General features: G+C 40.4%; 1 protein-coding gene across 3 annotated transcripts in view; it reads right to left on the bottom strand.

The window, feature by feature from the left end:
- The window catches only part of NFX1 (nuclear transcription factor, X-box binding 1), a 73,609-nt gene continuing 47,311 nt past the window's right edge, over window positions 1-26,298 (bottom strand). The window contains exons 12-24 of one of the 3 annotated variants that reach the window (XM_042912011.1): window positions 22,661-22,740; window positions 21,403-21,511; window positions 17,191-17,310; window positions 15,028-15,107; window positions 11,109-11,339; window positions 10,178-10,251; window positions 9,263-9,364; window positions 8,704-8,745; window positions 4,082-4,180; window positions 3,372-3,438; window positions 2,336-2,481; window positions 1,492-1,596; window positions 1-277 (exon numbers count right to left, since the gene is read on the bottom strand). In XM_042912011.1, coding sequence (XP_042767945.1) covers window positions 205-277; window positions 1,492-1,596; window positions 2,336-2,481; window positions 3,372-3,438; window positions 4,082-4,180; window positions 8,704-8,745; window positions 9,263-9,364; window positions 10,178-10,251; window positions 11,109-11,339; window positions 15,028-15,107; window positions 17,191-17,310; window positions 21,403-21,511; window positions 22,661-22,740 — 1,328 coding nt within the window. In that variant the 3' untranslated portion in view covers window positions 1-204. Of the gene's footprint in view, window positions 278-1,491; window positions 1,597-2,335; window positions 2,482-3,334; window positions 3,439-4,081; window positions 4,181-8,703; window positions 8,746-9,262; window positions 9,365-10,177; window positions 10,252-11,108; window positions 11,340-15,027; window positions 15,108-17,190; window positions 17,311-21,402; window positions 21,512-22,660; window positions 22,741-26,298 lie in introns of those variants that run through there. The other 2 variants (XM_042912012.1, XM_042912013.1) reach the window with 2 other exon arrangements.

Raw genomic sequence — 26,298 nt, 5'->3', positions numbered from 1 at the left:
TGGCTGTACTGAAACACTTTATACAGACGGAATAGAGGACAAGGGGACTTCTGATACACTCATGCTTTGGACGTATCAGTACAAGACAGTATGTGAGGCTGTGTGTGAGTCCACCAGGCAGTTGGGAATAAGCATGATTTTCTGCTGGCAAACAAGTCTCCATCACACCTAATCATTCTTTTATCTAAGTGCATCGTGATCTTCTCAGTCCTGGACATCAAAGTAGTCAATTACTGGTTCCTTGGCTATTTTCTGTAAATTACTGCTCCCAGGATTCCTGAAAAGCAAACAAAGAATAATCAGTCTTCTTGTTTGGGGGAAGTGGACTGAGGTCTTCAGAAAGTTAAGGATCAGCTGATTTGCCATTTGCAAAGCTTTGGTAAGACAGTGGGGCACACATGAGTTGGGAACTTGAAATTTGGTGATGGGCACGCAGGGGTTCACTGTATTAATAATATTCTCTTGACTCTAAAATTTTATACAAAATTAAAGCAAACAAAAGGAAAAAAGCATGGCGCAAACAGGCCAAAGACTCCACACGGTTATGTTCAGGTGGTACTGGACATGGCTGTGAAATAACATGTAGAATACCTCACATTTCCAAAACCACTGCCCATGTGGATATGCAGCTGGGCTGACTGGAATCCAGGCCACCTGTTTTACAGGGGTGAAGCAGGGCTGGTCCTATGGAGCTACACTGACCCAGACAATCCTTGCTAAGGCTGTGCCCAACGGGCAACACCTAGACGTCCTGTCCAGTCCCAGGGAACACCGATTGCTATGGCCCTCATGGTGACTTTATAAACTGCCCTTCCCACCCTCCCAGAAGTTCTGTATAAGAAGTTCTGGTAAAGCTTCTATATGGAAGGCCAGAACAGCATTAGGGACCCTGCTGAGTTTCAGGGCAACTTTCAGCAATGCTGCCTCAGCCACAATAAGGCAGCCAGCTTCCTTTCTGGCAAAGGAAAGGAAAGGAAAAGGGGATGGTTCTTCTTTCCTGCTTCTGAGACTTGCTGCTTGCCAATGTGGTTTTCTTATCTCTAAATCATGAATGTATGTTTCTGTTGTTAAAATGATACAACCCATATAGAGGTCACTAGAGCAAAACGCTAAAGTCCCCACCTTCACTGCAACCTCAGCCCACTATCCCACATCCATCTGCAGAATAAATGTTGTGAACCATGTAACGTTCCTAAATCATCTGCTGTGACACAATGAGTCCACTTCCCAGTGTCACCATCTACACCATGGAAGTTATGTCCAATGACTTTTCTCCAGAAGAGAAGTGGGCATTATAAACATCAAACCTGGGACCCCTCTGGCATGAACAAATGTGTCTGACACCCCAGTCAAACCTTACTTATTTGAACAAAGCCCCCCAAGGCCAGGCCTGAGAGGCTGCCAATGGCTGGTAGAGACCTGGACAGTTTAGCCCCTGCTGGCTTTTCTGAATAGACAGGGCCCTTTGGAAAGCAGCTGAAGGATCCTTACTTGTCTGTCTGATGCCTGTGATGAGGAATTGGTGGTGGAGGCCGTGACTGCATTTCCCTTTCAAGGACACCTGTCAGCGTGTTAGGAGGACAAATGGACTTCCCTCTGATAAAAGTCAGAACACAAAGTATTGAAAAGTGAGAATTGTTTGTGGAGACAGGCAGACTGCTGCAAATCCAGTCATGATTTTCACTGTGCTGCTGCTAAGTGCTCCGATGTGACCTGTCTCCTCTCAGGCATGGTCACCTTCATTTAACCCTCGTCCCTTCCACTCATCTCTGTTGGGCCTGTTACCTGCTTCCTGTCATCTCATACTCAAGTTTTTTCTTCTGGAAGTCCCTCCTACTCTCTCAGGTTCTGACAGTGATCCTAGATCCTCACTGTCACTTCCCTGCTCATAACACAGCCATAGTCTCATCTAATGGCAAACACTGTTTACGGGGGATACCTTGAATCAGAGTCTAGCATCTTGTTTTCATCATGCCAGGAGGACAAGGGAAAAGGGGACAGATGTGATGGGCAGGCATGCAACCCAGGCCCTCAGGGTCTGCTCCCTGTATCTGAGGAAATGATGCCTCCAGTGTCACTTGTGGATTGGGGCAGATAAAAGCCTTGCATGTCTTTAGACGTGTCTGTCCTGTGGACTGAGGCATGGGCTTTGCTCTCTGGTTCAGACCTTTGTATCAGACTTTTTGATTGTGCCAGAATGGCTATCCCATAAGCAGGTTTTCTATCTATTCTTCTAAGAGAGGAAGCAAGGAAAGCAAACATTGATAGATCCTGCTTTCCGAGGTCCAGCCTGCCCCAATGAGCAGTTCCTCCTGTGATGACAAGATCAACCCACCTGACCGCAGTGACCACGACGTTGCGCTTTGGTTCACTGTCATAGCTCACACTCTCTAGGCCATACACTTGGGCCAGGTCGTGGATGATCCGACGGTGGTCTCTGTTCATGGGAGGGAAGCAGTGGCTCTTCTTACTATTCTTTCCCTGTATTGAGGGTAAAGATGAATGATTGATAAAATGACTAAATAAATCAAAGACCTAAAACAAGACAATTTCATTTCTTATAAAAAATATGTTTTATGCTAAAAATCATGAGTGTACAGATACAGACACACTAGCAGAGAAATACACTTGCACAGGTTTCCTAGTTAGGAACAATGATTCCATTTTCTCCATCATGCTAGTGTCCTGCTGGGAACTGGGAACAGAAGGGAGGAAGGGAGGAAAGGGAGGGGCTAAGGGAGATGGCAGGAAGGAAATTCCTCTTCATTAAATGTGGATCTAATATAGATAGGTATCTTGTCCTCACTCACATCCCCACAGAATAAAGAGGGAGTCACCATGGGATTGGATGCTTCTGACTAAATTAAAGACTTTTTCCCTTAAAGCTACCTCCAGGACAAGGGCTTCACTCTCTTAAAGGAGTCTATCCCACTACTCTTTAGCTCTAGTCATTCAACTTTTCATTTTTACCCCAGGGTTTCAATTGTGCCTTGGGGGTAATAAAGAATCAGTGTGACCTATCATATAATAGCCCTTCGGAGATCATGTCTTCCTAAGTATCCCACACAGGCACTACTGAATGCCTCCAATTGTTCAGAGTTTCTTCACCCAATCTTAGGCACTAAGCTAAAATTTTTTATTTACACTGACTTTGATTGAGTAGTTTTTTTCTGAACCAGGACAAGGCTTCCATAGATGTTATAATGGCTGGGCTTTGGGGAAAGATAACGATCATCAAGAAGTTGTGATTTTTTCCTATAACTACTCTATACTGATGGTGTTTCTAGGATTTTTTTTTTTTTTTTTTTTTTTTTTTTTTTTTTATCAAGCTGGCCTTAGAGACATGTCCAGTTGGATGTTTTGACTTCAACCTTATTCACGGCCTCCACAAGGGCTTCCATTTCTTTCTCAATGTCACTGACAAACTTTAAATCCTTCCTGAAATGAGAAATCACCACAGTTAATTTCATCTGTTCCTGCTCTTCTGAGAATCCCTTCTACCCACCCTCTCTGCCCGTAAACTGCAGACAATGAACAATGTGGGCAGAAAAACAGCAGAGGTCAGGAACTGTCAGATAATAGAAGACTGACTGTGACTGAACAAAGGAAAAGAAAAAGAGAAAACAAATACGAGAAAGGAGAAGATGGAAAAAGAGCATTCTGGAGGGCCAGGAGATAGGAGGAAAATAAGAGCTATTACTGCCCAAGTGAGGACCCAAGTGAGGAGCCAGAAGTGGAATTCAGGCTAGTCCAAGCCCTATGGAAGCCCACACTTCTACTACAGGGCGTTCTCTCTCTCTCTCTCTCTCTCTCTCTCTCTCTCTCTCTCTTTCTCACACACACACACACACACACACACACACACACACACACCCTGCACCCCATGCTCCATTCTTCTAGAGGAAAATTTCGAGAAACCTAGAAAAGGATTTTTATTAAACATCATATACTCTCTTATAATAGATATATAGACTTTAACTGGCTCAATCACAGACGAGCACATATTAGTTATTATATCTTAAAAGACCAAACAGTCTTGTAAGCCATAATTAAGAAAGGTGGTACCAAGTTACATACACACCTGGCATCTTCTTTTAAACTGTCACTGAATTTTGACCCTGAAGAACGTATATTGAAAGGATCGGAATCCTCACTGATATGAAATGCCTCTGCTAATCTCCTGGAAGTAAGAGAGATGTAAGTAAATAAAAGGAAAGGAAGGAGAGGAAAACTTACAGTAACACAGAGTGCCCACCAAGTCCTAACTTCTTTATACATTAATGATGTCATTTCAGTAAACCTACTTATTTTTTATAAAAATTTTTTAAAATTATTTATTTTTTTTTTGAGAGACAGAGAGATACAGAGTATGAGCAGGGGAGGGGCAGAGAGAGAGAGAGAGAGAGAGAGAGAAAGAGAGAGAGAGAGAGAAACACAGAATCCAAAGCAGGCTCCAGGCTCTGCCTGTCAGCACAGAGCCTGATGTGGGGGTCGAACCCACGAACCATGAGATCATGACCTGAGCCAAAGTTCAACACTTAACCGACTGAGCCACCCAGGCGCTCATCAGTAAACCCAATCATTAAGGAAGGAATAATAACTACTTGGGACAAGATATGATTTTATCTTCCTAGAAGAATATAAGCAAGACAGATCTACATGGGTCTGAGCCAACCCCTTGGCTGACACTGGCAGCTTGGGTTATCTGGGATGAGAATGGGGATGACTGTCTCTGAGATTTCACCTAAACATCAGACAGATAAAGTAGACATATAATCATTAAAATTAGTATTGTCTTACAGAAAATTTGGAAAATAAAGGGAAGAATTCCATTAACAACACAAATACTGCATTTTAATACACTTCCTTTCAGATTTTTTTCCCTTTAAGTAGTTGCAATTAGCATATATAAAACTAGGCACCTGGGTAGGGCACCTGGCTGGCTCAGGTGGTGGAGCAGGTGACTCTTGATCTCAGGGTTGTAAGTTTGAGCCCCATGGTGGGTGTAAAGCATGGAGCCTGCTTGGGATTCTCACTCCTTCTCTCTCTGCCCCTCCTCCACTCATACTTGCTCGCTCTCCCTCTCTCTCAAAAATAAATAAACTTAAAAAAAAAATGTAGTGGAAAGTCAAACTTCAAGATAAAACAGGACTATACTTTGCCTGCATTTGCCTGTTTTTGTTTAACTATTTATTTTGAGAAATTTCCAAAGTAACAAGAATATTATAATGATAAAACAATCCTAAGTTCAAAATACCGTAAGTCAAAAATGCATTTAATACATCTAACCTACCAAACATCATAGCTTGGCCTAGTCTACCTTAAATGTGCTCAGAACACTTACATTATTAGCTTACAGTTGGGCAAAATCACCTAACACAAAGCCTATTTTGTAGTAAAGTACTGAATATCTCAAGGAATACTGTACTGAAAGTGAAAAACAGAATGGCTGTAAATGTATTCGTTGTTTACCCTCGTGACTGCACGGCTGACTGCAAGCTGCAGCTTGCTGCCACTGCCCAGTGTCATAAGACAGTATTATATTGCTAGCCTGAGAAAAGATCAAAATTCAAAATCTGAACTATGGTTTCCACTAAATGTGAATTGCTTTTGCACCACTGTGAAGTAGAAAAATTGCAAGTCAGTTTATTGTTAAGTTGGGGACTGTCTGTGTATTGTTCACTTAAATTCTCCCAACTGTTAACATTTTTACAGGGCTATACATTTTAACCAATCTTTGTTAGAACCAATAAGTCTGCCAGTCATTGAATAAATGCCTCCTAATCTGATGAAGAGTATCCTCAAATAACTAATAGAAAATATATTTAGCAGTGAAATATTTAAAGCTCTCTGGTGTCAGGAATACCTACTATCAACCACCTATTCAACACTGTACTGCAGGCTTGAGCCAGTATAATGAGGCAAGAAAAAGAAAACAGATAAGAATTGGAAAGAAATAAAATTACTATTATTAGAAAAGGACATGAAATAAGAAATAAGTGAATTTAGCAAGGTTGTGAATACAGGTCAACAAACATCAGTTACATTTCTGCATACCAGCAATAAGCAATTAGAAAATTAAATTTGTTTTGTTTTGCTTTTTTAGAAAATAAAATTTTAAAAGTGATACAAGAGGGGAGAGGAGAGAAAAAAAAAGTGATACAAAAAAAATTAGCACTTAAAAAAAGCATCAAAACCATCAACCAGCAAGGGACAAATCTACCAAAAGATGTACAAAATCTATATCTAGAAAAATATGAAGTATCACTGAGAGAAATCAAAGAAGACAGGAATAAATGGAAGGTATACCTTGTTCATGGATTAGAAGACTCAATATTATAAAAATGTCAAATTTCCCAAATTGATCTATAAATTGAATACCAATTCAATCAAAATCTTAGTAGGTTTTTAAGCAGATATTGATAAGCTAACTCTAAAGTTTAAATGAAAATGCAAATACCCAAGAATAGTCAAGTTAATCTTGAAGAACCATGCTTGAAGAGATAAACTATCAGATAGTAAGACCTTTATTGTTATAAAGGTACAATTAAGAGAGTATGATTCTAGCATGATGGAACAGATGAGCTCAGAAATAGATCCACACGTAATATGAATACCTGATTTAAGACAAGGGAGGCACTAGAGAGACTGGGGAAAATGACATCTTGATAATAGTACTGGTCACATGAATATTCATATGGAAAAAAACTGAGTTGTGAACTCTCCTTAAACCATACTCAAAAAAAAAAAAAAAAAAAAAAAAAAAAATCAGTCCAGGTCAACTGTAGATCTAAATGTAAAAGGTAAAATAATACAGGTTCTAGACAATAACAGAGTATCATCATGATCTCAAGATAGACAAATACTTCTTAAACAGGACATAAAAAGCACTAGTATCTAAGGAGAAGACTGATAAACTAGACTACATTAAAATCAGAAACTTCTGCCTATCAAAAGATACCATTAAGAGAGTGAAAACTGAAGGCACTAAGTGCAGGAAAACACAATACTGAAAATCAACAAAGGATTCACATCCAAAATATATAAAGAACTCCTACTAATGAATATGAAAAGGACAACACAATTACAAAATAACTAAAAGAATTGAATAAGCACTTCACAAAAGGGGATATCCAAATTGCCAATAACCATATAAAAAGGCAATCAACCTCACTAGTCATCAGGGAAATATAAACTAAAAGCTCACTGACATCCAGCTACAAATTCATAAGAATAGATTAAAATTAAAAAGACTGTCAATTCCGGGGCGCCTGGGTGGCTCAGTCAGTTAAGCGTCTGACTTTGGCTCAGATCACGATCTTACAGTTCATGAGTTTGAGCCTCGCACAGGGTTTTGGGGTGACAGCTCAGAGCCTGGAGCTTACTTCGAATTCTGTCTCCCTCTCTCTCTGCCCCTCCCCCACTTGCACTCTGTCTCTCTCTCTCAAAAGTAATAAACATTAAAAAAATTAAAAAACAAAAACAGACTGACAATTCCAAGTGCTAATAAAAATGTAAAGGAAAAAAAAAAAAAAGAAAAAAGAAGAAAAAAGTAGAGCAATGGGAACTATTACCCTCCTGCTGGGAGTATAATATGGCACAACCATTTTGGATACTGTTGCAGAGAACTGACTAAAGCTGAACATATGAATACACTATTAACTATCAATCAGTAATTCTACTCCTAAGTTTGTAACTAACAGAAATGAGTATGTATATATGGCAAAAGAAGTATGTGGATGTTCTTAACAGCATTTTTAAAAAAATTTTTAAATGTTTATTTATTTTTGAGAAAGAGAGACAGAACACGAGCACAGGACGGGCAGAGAGAGAGGGAGACAGAATTCGAAGCAGGCCCCAGGCTGAGCTGTCAGCACAGAGCCCAATGTGGGGCTCGAATCCACGAACCATGAGATCATGACCTAAGCCAAATTCGGACGTTCAACCAACTGAGCCACGCAGGTGCCCCATTAACAGAGCATTATTTATAATAGCCCAACACTGATAACCATACACATACCTATTAATGGTTGAATGATAAATAAATTATAATATCTTAATACATTAAAATATCATGCAGAAATGCAAATGACCCAAGTACTGCTATATGCAACAACAGGAATGAAGACCACAAATGTAATGAATGAAGCCAGACAAAAATAATACAAACTACAAGATTTCATCATTTATATAAAGTTCAAAAACAGACAAAACTAATCTGAAGTGTTAGAAGTCAGGATAGATGTTTTATCTTTATGGAGTATACAAAAGTGTTCTGGTAATTTTCTATTTCTTGACCTGGGTACGGATTACACCACTGTATTCACTTTGTGATGACTCACTGATCTGTGCACTTCTGATCTATATGTATGCTATATTTCAACATAAAAGGTCATTAAAAAAGTTTTGAGCCTCTTATCTCCACTGGAATCAGGAAGTCTGCCAGTCAGTGAATAAGTATCCTGTAGCATGTGATGTTTACGCCATGCCCAAAACCAATAAGCTCATGTTTCGGAAATGTGCTGAAATCACCTAAGTGGTTTATCCTTAGACATTACAATTCTTGATGATTGAATTTCTCTTGCTCTCCAATAGCAGCAAAAGACTCAGCAGGTGCTGAATGAATGCTTCAGCAGTTGCTCCCTCCCACTAACTTCACAGAGCTCAAGGACAAGTAGATAAACAGCAGTTGAAATGACTTACTTTTTCCTTTCCAAGGCTAAACACTCCTCATCACACTCCAGCCTTGAGAAACAAATGAAAAAAACAAAAGTCAGGGCACAGATTTCACAGCTTCTACCCAACAATAAGTTCTTAGTCAACCTGGAAACAGAGCAGATTCTGGCCAAAACATGGCTACATGAGGTCCCTTTCAAGGACAGGTGGGTGGGCCTCTGGGTTATGGTAATCTAGTTCTCAGAAGGGCCTCAAAGTGTCGCCAAAATGCTTCCAATGACCCTCTCACAGCGCCACTTCCTTCTCCTGGCACAGCTGGTTCTCTGTTCTCTGTGGGTTGGGCTGGACACATCTAGGTCTCTGCTTCCTCTGGCTACTGTTTGAGGAGAGGCCTAAGTCTTCTCTGGTTGTAGCTATATCCTGAATAAGATTTGCTGGATTGGAGTGGGTGGGGTCTCTTAAGTTCAAACGTCTGTTGGAACACCTACTGTGTGTGCAAGGGTTTGCTGTGGGGGATTGAGATAAATAAATAGTTCCTATCCTCTGGAAATTAATTCTAACAGAAGACACACATTTTAAAAATTACCTGGCTTGGTGAATTTCCTTCTTAGTAATTAACTTGCTGATTTCCACTGAATCTCCAAGCTGCATGTCTGTTATTTTAGAGGCCATGGAAATAGCAGCTATTCTGAAGTATAAAAAAGGGAAGAAAAGGCATTGCAGTTTCACAGGAATGTTCTAATACTAGGTACAGAGAAGACTTCCTTCAAGTCAAATCTATCACTGGACAATTCATGTGGCTTCAGAAACCCATCTATTATGAACTACCCACACGTTTATGTCGTATCTCCTCAATCAGATTCTAAGCAGCTCCACAGGAAGCAATGAGACAGTCTATTTAATCTCCCTTGAATATCCAGGCCAATGCCTGGCATTCAGTCAGTATTTCGAAACCCACTGTTGTCAAAGCCACTCTGATGTCTTTATACTCTAAAAATGCTATCTCCATGACACCTCTCTGCACCTAATCAGAGACAAACACACATCCCTAACACCTTCACCTCCTTACTCAGATCCCTTTCTGACCACCTGGTTCTAGGATTTCAGGGGGCTGCAAAGACAATTCACAGAACAGTCAGAAATCCCCACTACAGGGGAAGAGCACAGGACTTGGTCCTGGCTGTGCTACCACAAATGGTGGGATGTTAAAGCAATTCATGTAACTTCAGGACATCATCCCTTCTGATCTCAGGGTATAACAAGACCAGAAGGGAGAGAAAGAGGACGAAAAATAAAAAGGTTATTTTACAAATGAAAGTTATGGAAGGAAAGGGACAAAACAATACTTTCTCTCTGAACCATAAAAACTAGATTGAGGAAAATTTATTTAAACAACTTTCCACAACAAAAGTTGCAAGGATGCTACAATAAACACCGGTATACACGTGTATAACCTCTGTACACTGAGATCCACTGCTATTAACATTTGAGCAGCACTAACCTTTGATAAGTACTGGATGCTTCAGAGCAAATCATCATCTCTTTTCTTCGTCCACATTCACACTGCAGCTCTATCTGAAATAAGATTAACATGGAGCGACTTTTAGCACATAGAAACCATGTGAATAGGCAGGTTTCACACTTTTAAAGTCTCTCTCAAATCAAACCATGGCAGAGGATATAGACAGTAAGTGGTTACCCTTCAGGATGGAGGAAGCTAACCATGCATGCAACTAGACAACATGGTAGTTGACATACTAGGAGGGAACCGTTCATTCTACAGGGACCCTTTCTGGGAACTACTACTGTCCTTAACCCCACCTGAAGGGGCAGGCCTAGAATGAAGTTTTTAGCATTGAACCTGACCCAGGACCATCCAAGGCCTAATCAGGTCCACCGCCTGCTTTCACCTCCTCAGGGAGGCCCTACTTAGATCCCTCAGACAAGGCTAAGTTGCCCACTCTCATGCTCTCATAGCACCTTCTATCAGGGTGTAACCTCTTATTCACCACAGTCATAATTCAGTATCTGAGTAATTAGTAAGGATCTGTCCCATCTAATTGAAAGGATCATGTGCCTCCTGTTCACCGGTAGAGCCCTAGCACCTAGCAAAACATCTTGCGCAACACAGACACATATATTTGTTGAATAAATGGAGTAGGCAATCAGAGTCTCTCTTGAGAATTTGTTCTAAGGGAGAGAGACAGACTGGTCAGACAGCAGTGGGTACCTTCTGAACTAGAAGGCCACTTCAAGCTGGGCAGACAGGAATCTGTACAGTGTACCCCACCTTTCTCTTGCTCCACCTTAGCTTGCAGTTCCTTGCAACCAATGATCTCTGATTAGACTCTATGCCCAGGAGCCTCAGCTCTGGACTCACGAGCAGCCCCACAACCATAGTCAATGCCCTATCTGGAGCCAGGAATACGCACCTTGGCTTTACAAGCAGTCGTGGGGCAGGGTGAGCTGGGGTGGCAGGGTGCCATACACGGGTGGCCACAGTCAGCTCTGGGGGTGGTGCAGGGCTGCTTGCAGGCCTCATCCACAAGACACTCTCCTTTGTGACAGAGTCTCTGACACTTGTGCATTCCACATGGTAGCATGGCACTGCAGGGTAATCCGCAAGAGATATCAGCCAGGTGACAGGGGATGTTGCTTCGTAACTAGGAGAGATAGAAGTAGCCAGATTCTTATCTCCGTGTGCGATCTGGGATGAGTTTTAACTTCCTATTCAAACATTTCTGAATTTTCAAAAAGTTATTTTGATCTTAAAAAAAATTAGGTGGATTTTCAAAATCTGAACATAATTTGTCTGAAAATAAACAAATCTGGAACTTATTTAATAACCCTTGTTATGATCCAAAAGAATTTGTGCTAGCAATCAAGTGTGACTGAGAATATACACTTCCCAGGACGGGTAGCAAGCACATGAAACTAGATAACTAGGGAGTATCTGATATGCTCTGACCAACTAGGAGGATCAGATAACCTTCTCCTCCCTTTGCAAACAGCTTAGGGCACTGAGGGTTGGGAGGCACCCTTGACCCATGGTTTCAAGACTGCTGGCAGTGCTGTTTTACAGAAATAATTAAATAATCAAATAATCAACTCTCCTCACATTTCCCAACTCATGGTATCTTTAACTTTAGGTAGCTTTATCATTTAAAAAAAATTAAGAGGCAGGGGTGCCTGAGTGGTTCAGTCAGTTAAGCACCCGACTCTGGCTCCAGTCATGATCTCGTTGTTCGTGGATTCAGCCCCCACGTCAGGCTCCATGCTGACAATGCAGAGCCTGCTTGAGATTCTTTCTCTTTCCCTCTTTCTCTGACCCTCCCCCACTCATTCTCTCTCTCAAAATAAATTTTAAAAAATTAAAAAAAAAAATTAAAAGGCAGGTGCCTGAGTGGCTCAGTCGGCTGAGTGTCTGACTTCAGCTCAGGTCACGATCTTGCGGTTCATAGAGTTCGAGCCCCACATCAGGCTCATGGCTGTCAGCCTGTCAGTGCAGAGTCCACTTTGGATCCTCTGTCCCCTCCGCCCCCTTTGTCCCTCTCCTGCTTGCGCTCTCCCAAAAATAAATAAATATAAAAAAGGTGGGGGGATGGCCCCTGGGTGGTTCAGTTGGCTGGACGTCCGACTCTTGATTTTGGCTTGGGTCATGGTCCTAAGCCCCACGACAGGCTCCGTGCTGAGTGTGGAGTCTGCTTAAGATTCTCTCTCTTTCTTCCTCTGCCCCTCTCCCCAGCTCAAGCGTTCTCCCTCTTAAAAAAAAAAAAAAAAAAATTAAGAGGCAATAGGCCATGAAACCCCAAACTTTTAATTTTTGGAAATCACCTTCCTTCAGGATTCCTTACTCCAGGAAAAAGATGCTAGAATTTTGTTCCTGTGGGAGCAAAGTTTACTCTTACATATTGACTCAAATTCTTTTGAGAACCCTCAAAATAAGGAATATACTTTGACTCTAGTGACATCTAACTTTTACTCTTAAAAAGGCCTCCAAAGTCTAGGATGTACACGCTTCCTATCGCTTTAGAACTGCTTTAGAGTGGCACCTGGGTGGCTCAGTCAGTTCAGTGTCTGACTCTTGATTTTGGCTCAGGTCATGATCTCATGGTTCACAAGATTGAGCCCTGTGTCAGGCTCTGCTCTGACATCAGGGAGCCTGCTTGGGATTCTCTCTCTGCCCCTCCTCTGCTCAAACATGTGCTCTCTCTCAAAATAAATAAATAAACATAAAAAAAAAAGGAAGAATTGCTATATAAGTATTTTGGTAGAATGTAGTTCCCAATCATTAAACTTACCTACACTAATACCAGGGTCTGGAGATAATTTGTTTTTATTTTTTAATGTATATTTATTTTTGAGTGACAGAGTGTGGGCGGGGGAGGGGCAGAGAGAGAAGGAGACACAGAATCTGATGCGGGGCTCGAACTCACAAGCCGTGAGATCATGACCTGTGCCAAAGTCAGTCACTTAACCAACTGAGCCACCTAGGTGCCCCTGGAGATAATTTTTCACACACTGTGTCCTCTGTTTTCCCTCCCCTCATTACTTGCCTACTTTTCATTATCCTTTAGGAAGTTACCTCCTCTACAAACACCTTCCTTGGGTGGGGGATCCTTTGATCCTGCTCAGTCCTTTGTACTTGCCCTGCTACTGTACTGTTTAAACTACTATTGCACTGTTTAAATGCCTGCCTCCTGCCCCAGAGTAAAGGCTCCACGAAGGCAGCAGTCATGCCTCTCTTGTTCTCTTCTGAATCATGTGAACTTAGCCTGTTACCCAGCACACAGTAGGTATGTAAAAAAATATTTGTTGAATGAAGTCAAATAAGCCATCAACACAAAGATGATACATGGATGTCTTAGAATGGCTACTCTCGGAGAAAGTAAGACTCATAGAGGAAGATACTAATAAACAACAAATGACTTGAGAACCACTCACAGGAAATAAGTGAAGAAAAATACGTCCGTCAAGATAAAGATATTGAACGCATGTTGTCACAAATGTCAAGGGTTTCCAAAAATGTTGCTTAATATGTTATGAAGTAAAAAGTAGGTTACACAATAGTATAATCTTAAAAGAGTATGAGAAAGTGTGTATCACACATGACTTATAGTCTATACACAAGAATGTGAACAGTATTTATTTCTGGATTGTAGAATGTATGCTCTTAATTGTCTACAATGAATATGCATTTTTTAAGTAAAGAATTCTTAAAAGTGTTTCAAAGGGTCTATAGGTAATGGTGCCAAATAAGCTTACAAATTGAGAATGAGGATGAAAAGTCCTTCATGGTAATGGCACTGCAGAGGTGTAGGTGAGCCTGGAGGAAGGTGTTTTGACCTAGTGGCCAGAATAGGAAGCTGCACAGGGCACAGAGGAAGGAAGAGTGGCCCCTGGTGGAGAGACACCACCACTCTTGGGATGCTCTTAATGAAACACCTTTATGCAGGCTAGCAACCTTTGCTGGTGAACCTGGAAGTTGTCTCTGAAATACAGCCCATGTTCTCAAGGTCAACTGACTGAGTTTAACTTAGTTGCAACCAGAGTAAAAATGAAAGCAAAAGAGGCTCACTATACTACCTATTGTGTAACTTCATTCACGTGACATTCTGGAAAAGGCAAAACTACTGGGACAGATAATAGATCACTGATTGCTGGGGCCTGGAGACAGGAGGGAAAATAACTATAGAGATGCATGAAGGAAGGACACCTGGCTGGCTCAGTTAGTACAGCATGTGACTCTTGATCTCAAGGTCATGAGTTCAAGCTCCACATTGGGTGTAGAGATTATAAATAAAAACTTAAAAAAAAAAAAGGGCATGAAGGAATATTTGGGGGGTGAATGAACTATTCTACATCTCGATTATGGTGATGGTTACATGACTGTATGAATGTTTTTGCAAAACTCAAGGACCTGTACACTTAAAAGGGTAAAATTCTATTTTATGCAAATTATACCTTAATTAATTAAAATGTTTATTTTATTTATTTTGAGAGAGAGAGGGAGAGAGAGAGAGCACATGAGCAGAGGAGGAGCAGAGAGAGAGGGAGAAAGATAATCCAAAGTACGCTCTGTGCTGCCAGCACAGAGACCTACACGGGGCTTGAACTCACACACTGTGAGATCATGACCTGAGCCGAAGTCAGTTGCTTAACCAACTGAGCCATGCGGGCACCCCAAATTCTACCTTAACTTAAAAAAAGAAAAGAAAAAAGGGGCCAAAGCAAACCTCTGCTTCTTGGAGTATATTTTTACTTTGAGAAACAATGAGACTAACAACTCTAAAAGTAATTCAATCATAAATCTCTAGCTGGAACAATGAATACTTGGGAGAGAAAACTTACCTCGTGTTTGCCCATGCACCACTTCTGAGTCAGGAAAGTACAAGGGGGACACTTCTCTTCACTATGACAAGAATGATACACTGTTAAGAGAGAAAGGAAATTAGGAATTATGTCTAATTAGGAATAATGTTTAAATAAAGCACATAAGTTATTATATATGTTTTACTGGTATAGAACATAGAACTTTTAAGTTTAGAAGCTGGGAATACTTTTTAAAATGGTCACAGGAAAGTAAAAAGTAGGCGACTTTATTTCAAAGTGCTGAAGGATGAGCATGAGTGAGTAAAAGAAATCCCACTGAGGTGGGACAGACACACCAAACACAGAAGCAGAGAAGGAGGCAGCTTTTCCACTCATCTCCTGCAGCACAGACCCTGGTCTGTCCATTCTACTCAGTCATTCTTTTGGCCCTATCACATACAGCTCAGTTATCTCTGCTACTCATGCCATCTGACATGCTCCCCTGATTCCTTTCAATTTCCTTGCTGCCTGTAAGAGGCAGTTCATCCTAACTCATCTCCTCCAACAAAGCCTTTCTTGGCTGACCATACCCTGCTCAGAGCTCTGTTACACTCCCTAATGTCAATGGCTTGCTACCATGTTATCTGGCCCATCTTTACGAAACGGTTGGTTGTGTGTCATGTGCATGTAACTACCATCCTCTTCCTCTTGGGAAGAACAGAAAAATCTTGAGATCATGGGCTACTTTTTTCTTCTTCTGAACCTCTCTCTGTGTCTGATACCATGGTGGGTATACAACTAACTCTCAAGAAAAGTTAAAAGAATGCTGAACAAAAGTGGGCTAAAACAACACACCTCAAAAATGGTTAAGTTCTTATTATGGACATTACCCACCAGGATTTGGACTTCATCTGTGACATTTGCAAATGAGTGTGAAGGAGGGAGTGGGTGAGTATTGGCTGGGGCACTTACTTCATCTGGTGTGAACACCAAACTAAGTTGGGAGGGCCCTCCAAAGGTCCCCAGGAAAGAAGGGACATTCTACTCCATGAGGAATTTACTTCTTTTTTACTCTATTAAAATACTCAAGAAATGAAAACGGGTTGTTTATTTGTCAGTCTGAACTATATGGCTTACTGTAAGTACCAAATCTGGTGACTTCGGTTATTTCAGGTTTGCCTCTGGGACTTGGTAAAATGAAATGACGAGCCTACCATGGTCCTAGAGGAAAGCTAGTGACTAGACTGGACAGAAAATGGATGGTATTAAGTAGCTGCTGGCCGGACGTCTACAGCAGTTTATGAAAGAAGAATTGGAAATAATTATCTAACAACATGAGACTAAGTTATAGCCCATCCATGTACTAGCACACTCCATTAACCACTAAAAATCTATATTGTAGAAAAATATTTATTGACAAGAAGAAAGATTAAAATTACAATAAGAGGGGAAAATCCAGTTAAAATAAATTCAGTAGCATCACACTTTAATATTATGAAAAAAAAAAATGCAAATATCTATTCTGCCCATGTAAAAAGCCCTGAGAAATATATATTAAGGTGTAAAAAGGTGACATAATGGATGATTTAATTTCAATCTTTTGACTTCATCTCATTTATTCTGAGAGAGAGAGAGAGAGAGAGAGAGAGAGAGAGCATTCACATGAGTGGAAGAGAGGGAGAGAGAGAGAATCCTAAGCAGACTCTGCACTGTCAATGCAGAGTCCCTATGTGGGGCTCAAACTCACAACTGAGATTATGAGCTGAGCGGAAATCAAGAGTTGGATGCTTAACCAACCGAGCCACCTAGGCACCCCTCTTTCTTTTTATACAGTAAACATATATTACTTCCTTAACAACAAAAAGTTAGTTTCAATTTTGCAAAAAGATGTTCAACTTTGAAATATAAATCAAAATTGAAGGCAACAAGAAGAAAAGTCCCTGAAAGACAAGATCAGCTGGCGATTCTTCCAGCCTTTCAGGTGTGTTCGATATCCACTGAGTAAAGAAATGGAGTGCACTGTTGATTCTCAGCTGTGGCCCAGATCACAGACTCACCTTCACAGAAGCAGCCCCTGAGAACAGGGAACAGGGGTGGCCATCACAACATGACCTCAGAGCAGTAAAGACTGTCATGCAACATCCTAAATGACACAGTGTGAAACAGGCTGTGAGATGGGGGAGGCAAGGAGTTGGGACCCACCTGGATGGTCACATTCATGGACTCTGGCGCAGGTCTGGGTACACTCGGGGGGTCTGGTGCCACAGGGAACTGGAGGGTAGATCACTGACGCACCACAGTGGCAGGTTAATTCATCAAAACCTGATGGAGCAGCAATGAAACAAAACAACCCTTCATGATGTGCACATACATATTTACACAGACAACACACACACACACACACACACACACACACACACACACACACACACACATTTATTTTGGCTTGTATTACTTTTTAGGGGACTGCTTTTTTCAAAAAATGTTTTTATTTTGGGGCGCCTGGGTGGCTCAGTCGGTTAAGCATCTGACTTCAGCTCAGATCATGATCTCAAAGTCCATGGGTTCGAGCCCCACATCAGGCTCTGTGCTGACAGCTCAGAGCCTGGAGCCTCCTTCGGATTCTGTGTCTCCCTCTCTCTCTGCCCCTCCCCTGCTCATGCTCTGTCTCTGTCTTGAAAGTAAATAAAAACATTTAAAAAAAAAAAAAAAATGTTTTTATTTTATTAAACCTGAGCTGGTGGCAATGGAGCAGACAGATAAGAAGCATTTCATTTTTACTTGCAACAAACTGTAAGTCCATGAGTAACCCAGGAAATTTTTACATATATTTTATAAACAACAGATCTATAGACCATCTCTTTTGAGAGAACAAGAGACTTCTGCTAAAGACATAGCTTTTTATTTTTTCAAACTCCTTTAGTTAGGAAAATGGATAGAGATTATGAAAGCCACAGGTAATTAACAAACATACAAAAATATATATTTGAATATACACCTCAGAGAAGCACTGAAGCCACTCAAAAAAATTCTTACAGGTCTAATCAATACCTATCATACTAGAAATGTGAAGTTGAAATGAAGCACAGAGCTACATCTGAGTTCATTACACACAGGCCACAAGTCAAATCAAAATGAGGGCTCACACTGGACAGCTCTAATAAGCAGCCTACCTTGTCACGAGCTCTCTTAACTCCTAAATCCCAAGAGGAGTCAGTTCTCCAACTCTAAGTCTTAGTAGAGGCCAGGACTTTGGCCATGGTTCCCAACTAGATCACCAAGGGTCAGAAGCCCAGGGCTCTTGAGATTCTTCCACCTACTGCCCCTCTCCAGTCAGCACTCTCTTCAGCAAACCCATCAGAGGCTATACAATGTGGTGTAAAGAGCCCCGTAAATATAGTCAGGAGACTTAGGCTTCTGGTCCCGGACCTTCTACTTACTTACTTAGTGACTGTGGGCTGGTAGTTTAACATCTCTGAGCTTTCTACTGGTCAAATGGGAATACCAAACTTTGACCTATCCATTCAACAAGCTAATATATGTGAATTAGCTAGGTAAAGGGCAAGGGGCCATGTAAGTTGTTTTCATGGAATTCATGTGTGTGTGATTTATATCAAAGCACTGACTCAACTCCTTTTTGAAATTAAGTAGGTCTAGCATTCTATCAAAGACATTTTGGGAAATCTTGATCTAGGCCAATCTTTTAATGTAGCAGTTCTCAAAGTATGCTCTGTTGACCCGTAGGGGTCCCTGAGGGTCTTCAGGGAGTCCATAAGGCCAAAATTATTTTCATAATCAGACTAAGACATGGTTCTTTGCCCCATTATGTTGACATTCGCAGTGATGGTGCAAAACCAAGAGTTGGTAAAACTGCCAGGGTCTTAGCGCAAATCAAGGCAGTAGTACCAAACTGTAATCACTGTAGTTTTCATCACCATAAAAAAGTCCTCGATGAAGCAGTAAAGAAAAAAAACAACTGATCCTTAAATACATGTCTTTTCCATAATCTGAAATAAAGTGCTTACGCCGCACACTAAAATATAGTCTGGCTGTTATAAAAATTTGTTTATTTATTTTATGGTGAGCCTGGGTGTCTCAGTCAGTTAAGCATCTGACTTCGGCTCAAGTCATAGTCTCATGGTTCATGAGATCAAGCCCTGCACTGGGCTGTCTGATGTCACCGCAGAACTTGCTTCGGATCCTCTGTCCCCCCTCTCTGCCCCTCCTTTGTGCTCTGTCTCTCTGTCTCTCTGTCTCTCTCTCTCTCTGTCAAAAATAAATAAACATTAAAAAAAAATCTGGTTATTAAAAATAAACTAGTATGAGTGCTCACTTCAGCAGCACATATACTAAAAAAACAACTAATATGGGATAGGAAACTATCAAAATCCTGGAGGAGATCACAAGGAGCAACCTCTCTGACCTTGGCCGTAGCAACTTTTTTCTAGATATGTCACCAAAGGCAAGGGAAATGAAAGTGAACACGAACTACTGGGACTTCATCAAGATTAAAAAGCTTCTGCACAGCAAAGGGAACAATCAACAAAACTAAAAGGTAGCCTGAGGAATGGGAGAAGATATTTGCAAAACGACATTACCTGATAAATGGGTAGTATCCAAAATCTATAAAGAACTTACCAAATTCAACACCCAAAAAACAAATAACCCAGTTAAGAAATGGGTAGAAGACATGAATAGACATTTTTCCAGAGAAGACATACACATGGCTAACAGACACATGAAAGGAGGCTCAACATCACCCATCATCAGAGAAACACAAATCAAAACCACAATGAAATACCACTTCACACTTGTCAGAATGGCTAAAATTAATAACACAAGAAACAACAGGTGTTGGCAAGGATGTCGAGAAAGGGGAACTCTCTTGTACTGTTGGTAGGGATGAAAACTGGTACAGCCACTCTGGAGAAACAGCGTGGAGGTTCCTCACAAAACTAGAAACAGAACTACCCTACCACCCAGCAATTGCACTAGCAGGTATTTACTCAAAGGATATAAAAATACAGATTTGGAGGGGTATACACACCCCAAAATTTACAGCAGCATTACTAACAATAGCCAAACTATGGAGAGAGCCCAAATGCCCACTGACTGATCAATGGATAAAGATGATGTGGTACATATATACAATGGGATACTACTCAGCCATCAAAAAGAACAAAACCTTGCCATATGCAACAACATGGATGGAGCTGGAATGTATATACTAAGTGAGATCAGTCAATCAGACAAAGACAACCTACGATTTCACTTGTATGTGGAATTTAAGAAACAAAACAGATAAACATATGGAAAGGGAGGTGGGGGACACAGAGAGGGAAAGAAACCACAAGAGACTCTTAAAGACAGAGAACAAACTAAGAGTTGATGGAGGGAGGAGGGTGGGGGATGGGCTAGATGGGTGATGGGTATTAAGGAGGGCACTTGTGATGAGCACTGCATGTTGTAAGTGCTGAATGAATGTAAGTGATGAATCACTGAATTCTACTCCTGAAGCCAGTATTGCACTGTATGTTAACTAAAATTTAAATTAAAAGAAAAAACCTAATACATATTTTTTAAATTCCTCATTTTAATCTCTAATATGATAAGTATAGCTATAATTCACATAAAAAGAGCTCTTTGAGGGTCCTTGGCAATTTTTAAGAATGTAAGTAAGTCCTAAGATGAAAAAGTTTACAAACTGCTGCTAATAATACAGAGAAGGAAGACTGCTGAGGACAGAATTTGGTTCAATGATATTTAAGAGTAATCCATTAATGAACCAGATCTCATTTTAGGATTGTTGCTTACATCCCAAGTTTCGTACATTCAGGGATGACAATGCAGCATGAGAATAACTTTTTAAAGTCACAACATATCTGAAATACTTAGGCTTAGTTGAGTAACCCATACCAAACTAATCAGTCCCTCAAAATATATTATGCCTGAACTTCTAGACAACTCTTAAGAGTTTTTTTTTTTTTTTTTTTTAAGTTAATTTATTTATTCTGAGAGAGAGATAGGGAGAGAGAGAATTTTAAGCAGGCACTGCACTATCAGTACAGAACCCAATGTGGGGCTCAATCCCACCCACTGCAAGAACATATGACCTAGGCCAAAATCAAGAGTTGGATGCTTAATGGACTGAACCACTCAGGTGCCCCTATCAAACTTTTTAATCAATCAATTAACTGTTTAATAAATTTTTTGAGACAGCACAGGGGAGGTGCAGAGAGGGAGAGAGAATCTTAAGCAGGGTCCACACCCAGCGCAGAGCCCAACATGGGGCTCAATCTCACAACTGTGAAATCACGACCTGAGCCGAAATCAAGAGCTAGACACTTAACCAACTGAGCCACCCACAGATCCCTAGAAAACTCTTTAATAAAAGCATACAGTGAAGACACTCACTGGCTTGCCAGCATGACTGGCAGTTCCCACGATGACAAGGTTCTTCACATCTATGAAGGCCACAACGGAGTTTCCTCCCACAAATCAAAGGACACTTGTGCTCCTTATCCTAAGAAGAGATTCATATTTGTTTGCAAAATTATCTACATTTTATATTTTCCACAAACAACAAGAAGATTAATTTAAAAAAAAGCTTTCTACAGTTATGGATGAAATGATGTCTGGAATTAGCTTCAAAATAATCAGAGGGAGCAGGTGGAGAGGTGGATGAAACAAGATTAGTTATGAGCTGATCACTACTGAAGCTGGATGTTGCATATATGGGATGCATGCTAATCTTTCTGCTTTTGTATATGTTTGAAATTTTCAATAATAGGAAGAAATCTTTATGTCTTCAAATACTGATTTATAAATAAGTCTTTTTTTTTTAATGTTTATTTTGAGAGACAGAGCCAGTGAGCAGGGGAGGGGCAGAGAGAGAGGGAGAGAGAAGATCTGAAATGGGCTCTTTGTGACAGTAGCAAGCCTGATACAAGGCTTGAACTCACAAACCACAAGATCATGACCTGAGCCAAAGTCAGATGCTAAACTGACTGAGCCACCCAGGCGCCCCTAAAAGTAAGTCTTAATATGTTGTACAATTTCATCATTCTTCATCTTATCAGTATGTAAACTTCAAAAATAACAATTATGTATGATATACATACATAAGCATGTGTACACATGCACTACTTTGCTAATGGCACTGTGTGATCTTGTTTGTACACACACAAACACACGCACAACATGGTAACCCAATTACTGCCAAGTGGTGCTTTATTTAGTTCCATATAAGTGAATACTTCAGATAACTGAAACTTGCTCCTTTCAAAAATGCCCCACTCATTTTGCCTATTGACCTGATCCAAGCTGTATATGAAACCCAAAGCCCAAATTGCTAAGACCAGCCCAATCTGTGTATTGGGACAGCACACAATCTCCTGCAGAGGACTGTATGCTCATCTGATGGTCTTAGGCTCTGGAGCCTGAGGGCTTCTGTCTTTCTCCTCTTTCCCCATATTGCCACTGGCTGACTTCTTGACTTGGCAAAGGCCTAAAAAGGCCCAGGCCTGTCTCTCTGGGCAGCTCTCTCACTACTGCTCAGGGGCCTCTCCCAGTGATGTCTGAATCTGGACTACATTCCAGATGGCTGAGGTTTCTAGATGCTTGGCCCCCGGATGAATGAAATCTGATTGTACCTAATGATAGGTCCACTTACCACACAGCATATCTCATTACATTTATGTCGTCCACACAACCGTTTCTTGTTACATCGCTTATCACACATAAATGTAGCATCTGTTGTGGCCAATTAAAAAGAAAAAAAAAGAAAGGAGATGAACATTCACTCAACAAATATTCGATGACTACAAGCTGAAGAAACACATATGTAATAATGTAAATAAATTAGTTATGGTGAAAATGCATATTAAAATAAGATATGCTAAAAATTTTCACCTGTCAGATTGTACAGAAAAAAAAAAAAAGACAATATGGTACGGGTGAAGGTGTAGAGAACAAGGCACACTCCGTGGATGGGAGTATAAACTTTTGGTACACATATGTTACCTATCAAAAATTTAAATGGTAATTCTATTTTAAGTAACTATTCCTATACATATACTTTTGAAAATATATTTTTATATATTTTAATATATTTTGTTGCACAAGCAACAAAAGAAGAAACACAAATTGGGGCTTGATCAAAACTGAAAGATTTTGTGTACCAAGGACACCACTAAGAAAGTGAAAAGACAGCGCACATAACAGGAGAAAATATTTGCAAATCACCTATCTATAAAGCTCTAGGATCTAAAATACATAAAGAATTCTTACAACTCAACAAGAAGAGAACCCACCCAATTAAAAGACAGACAAAGGACTTAAACAGACTCTTTTCCAAAGAAGATTACAAATGGCAAAGTACATTTAAAAATGTTCAGCATAGGGGTGCCTGGGTGGCGCAGTCGGTTAAGCGTCCGACTTCAGCCAGGTCACGATCTCGCGGTCTGTGAGTTCGAGCCCCGCGTCAGGCTCTGGGCTGATGGCTCGGAGCCTGGAGCCTGTTTCTGATTCTGTGTCTCCCTCTCTCTCTGCCCCTCCCCCGTTCATGCTCTGTCTCTCTCTGTCCCAAAAATAAATAAAAAAAAAAAAAAAAAAAAAAAAAAAAAAATGTTCAGCATCACTAGGGAAATGCAAATCAAAACCTTAATGACATATCACTTCATATCTACATAGGATAGCTTTAAGAAAAAAAACACATAAGAAACGAAAATAAAAACAAAAAAATAAGTGGGGCGTCTGGGTGGTGGGAATGTAAAATGATGTAGGTGCTACGGAAAATTGCTGTGGCAGTTCTTTAAAAAAGTACACACAATTATCATATGATCCATCAACTCCACTTGTAGGTATGTATCCAAAAAAATTTAAACAAAAACTGTGTACAAATGTTCATAGTAGCACTAATCCAAATAGCCAGAATATCGAAACAACCCACAATGTCCATCAACAGATGAATAAATTGCGATATATCCACACAATGAAGTATTATTCAGTCATAAAGAGGAATGAAGTACTGATATGTGCTACACATGGATGAATCTTGAAAACATGCTAAGTGAAAAAAGCTGGGTATAAAAAGGTTATGTATTATAGAATTCCATTTATATGAAATACTCAGAATAGGTAAACCCATAGCAGTTTAGTGGTTCCTCGGGGCTTGAGGGGGTAGTGAGTGGGAAGTGAAAAGTTAATGAATACAGGGTCTCCCCCTTAGGTATGAAAATGTTTTAGAACTAGATAGAGGTGATGGTTGCACAACACTGTGAATCTGTTACATGCCAATGAATTGTACACTTTAAATAAATGCTTACTTTAAGAGAGAGACAGTGTATGTGAAAGTGAGCAGGGGAGGGGCAGTGAGAGAGGGAGAGACTCTCAAGCAGGCTCCGCACTGTCAGCGCACAGCCTGACATGTGGCTCGACCTCATGAACTATGAAGTCATGACCTGAGTTGAAATCAAGAGTCAGACACTTAACCAACTGACTACCCAGGCACCCCTGAATTGTACACTTTAAAACAGCCCATTCTACATTATGTGAATTTTACCTCAATTTTTAAAAATAGGCTAGGTGCTGAAGTATTTATGAGTGAAATGATGTTTGAGATTTATTTTCAAAGTACTTCAGTGAAAATAAAAAGGAGGGAAGGAAGGGATGGAAACAAGATAGGCAAAATGCTGACTACTGATGATGGGTGACAGGTGCATAGGGGTTTATTATATTAATCTTTCTACTCTCACATATGGTTAAAAATTTTGATAATAAAGTTTTAAAAAGTGGGACAAGATGGATACTGTATTATTCATAATGGGGAAAAACTGGAGACAAACTAAATGATCACCAAGAGGGAAAGAGTGAACCTCACTGTGGCATACCCACATACAGAATACTGCGAAAGAGGGAGAGTTATATACACTGACATAGAAAATGTCTTTGAGGGAAGAAGAAAAAAAAAAACCAAATTGCAAACAATATGTTTAGTATAAAATTAAGTTTAGGAGAAAAAAATAAAACTAACTGGCAGATGTATAAAGCTATATGAATACAGAAAAATATCTGGACCCAAATCCAACAAACTAGTAACAGTTTCATCAGGGAAGGGGAGGAGGGAAAAATCAGGTTAGGGTGTATTTTCACTTTTTCCTTTATATTGTTTTTATTCCGTTTTTTTTTTTTTTTTACTTTAAAAGCATATTAATGTAATTTTTTCAAATTATATTTTTAATAACCACAATTTTGACTGTGGTTTTAAGGCAGATATTTCTGCTTACCTTCCAAACAACCACTCCCCACCTTTTTTTAAAAAAAAAATTTTTTTTTTAACGTTTATTTATTTTTGAGACAGAGAGAGACAGAGCATGAATGGGGGAGGGTCAGAGAGAGGGAGACACAGAATCCGAAACAGGCTCCAGGCTCTGAGCTGTCAGCACAGAGCCCGACGTGGGGCTCGAACTCACGGACCATAAGATCATGACCTGAGCCGAAGTCGGCCGCTTAACCGACTGAGCCACCCAGGCGCCCCCCACTCCCCACCTTCTTAAGGCTAACAGAGGCTTAATTCTGCTCAGAAACTAGGTACCCATGTGCTCCTAGTTTCAGGGGTGAATGTAGAAAAGTCTAGCCTATTAATTCCATTTTCTTTGCTAACGTTGGGTTTAGGCAGGAGCATGTGATACAAAGTGTACTGAGGTCCTCTCAGGATTGTCTTCCTTGCTCTTGAGAAGGAAAGGAAGCTTAAGAATCTCTTTCTTTCCTTTAGATATTCCTGGGTAAGATGTTGATGTGTGGACTTGTTGTAGCTAACTTATATCCATGAGGAGAAAACCAAGAAAATCAGAGAAGCTGAACTGGAGTCCTGGAATCAGGAGGTTGGAATTAACCAACTCTGGACTTGTTCTGCCTCCATACTTCCTATTATGTGAGACAGTAAAGCCCCTTATCGCTAAAGTTGTTTTTCCTTGGGTTTTTGATACCTGCAGACAAAAGCATCCTAATCTAAAACAGCTTTCTTCCTGGCCAGAATAAGATCTTTTTATTTTGTACACATTTAACTTCTATCACTTTTCCAAACAGGTATTAAGGTGGCTTAAACAAAAGACTAAGTGATGGTGAGCAAAAGAAAGAATCTTAATAGTGTGGGATGTCAGGATCAAAGACAAAGGAAGAAACAATACTGTAGGCCTCAAGGTTAAGAAGGCTTGCTGGCTGAGTACCTGTTCCAGGTGTCCAACAGTCATATCAAGCTTTAAGGGGATCTAGCATCACAGTCAGTATGTAAAAAGCTTGCTGCATTAG

This window comes from Panthera leo, chromosome D4 (genome assembly GCF_018350215.1).
Source record: "Panthera leo isolate Ple1 chromosome D4, P.leo_Ple1_pat1.1, whole genome shotgun sequence".
Classification (NCBI taxonomy): domain Eukaryota; kingdom Metazoa; phylum Chordata; class Mammalia; order Carnivora; family Felidae; genus Panthera; species Panthera leo.
The sequence above is the reverse complement of the archived record's forward strand: the minus strand, read 5'-3'. Positions and strand labels throughout refer to the sequence as shown.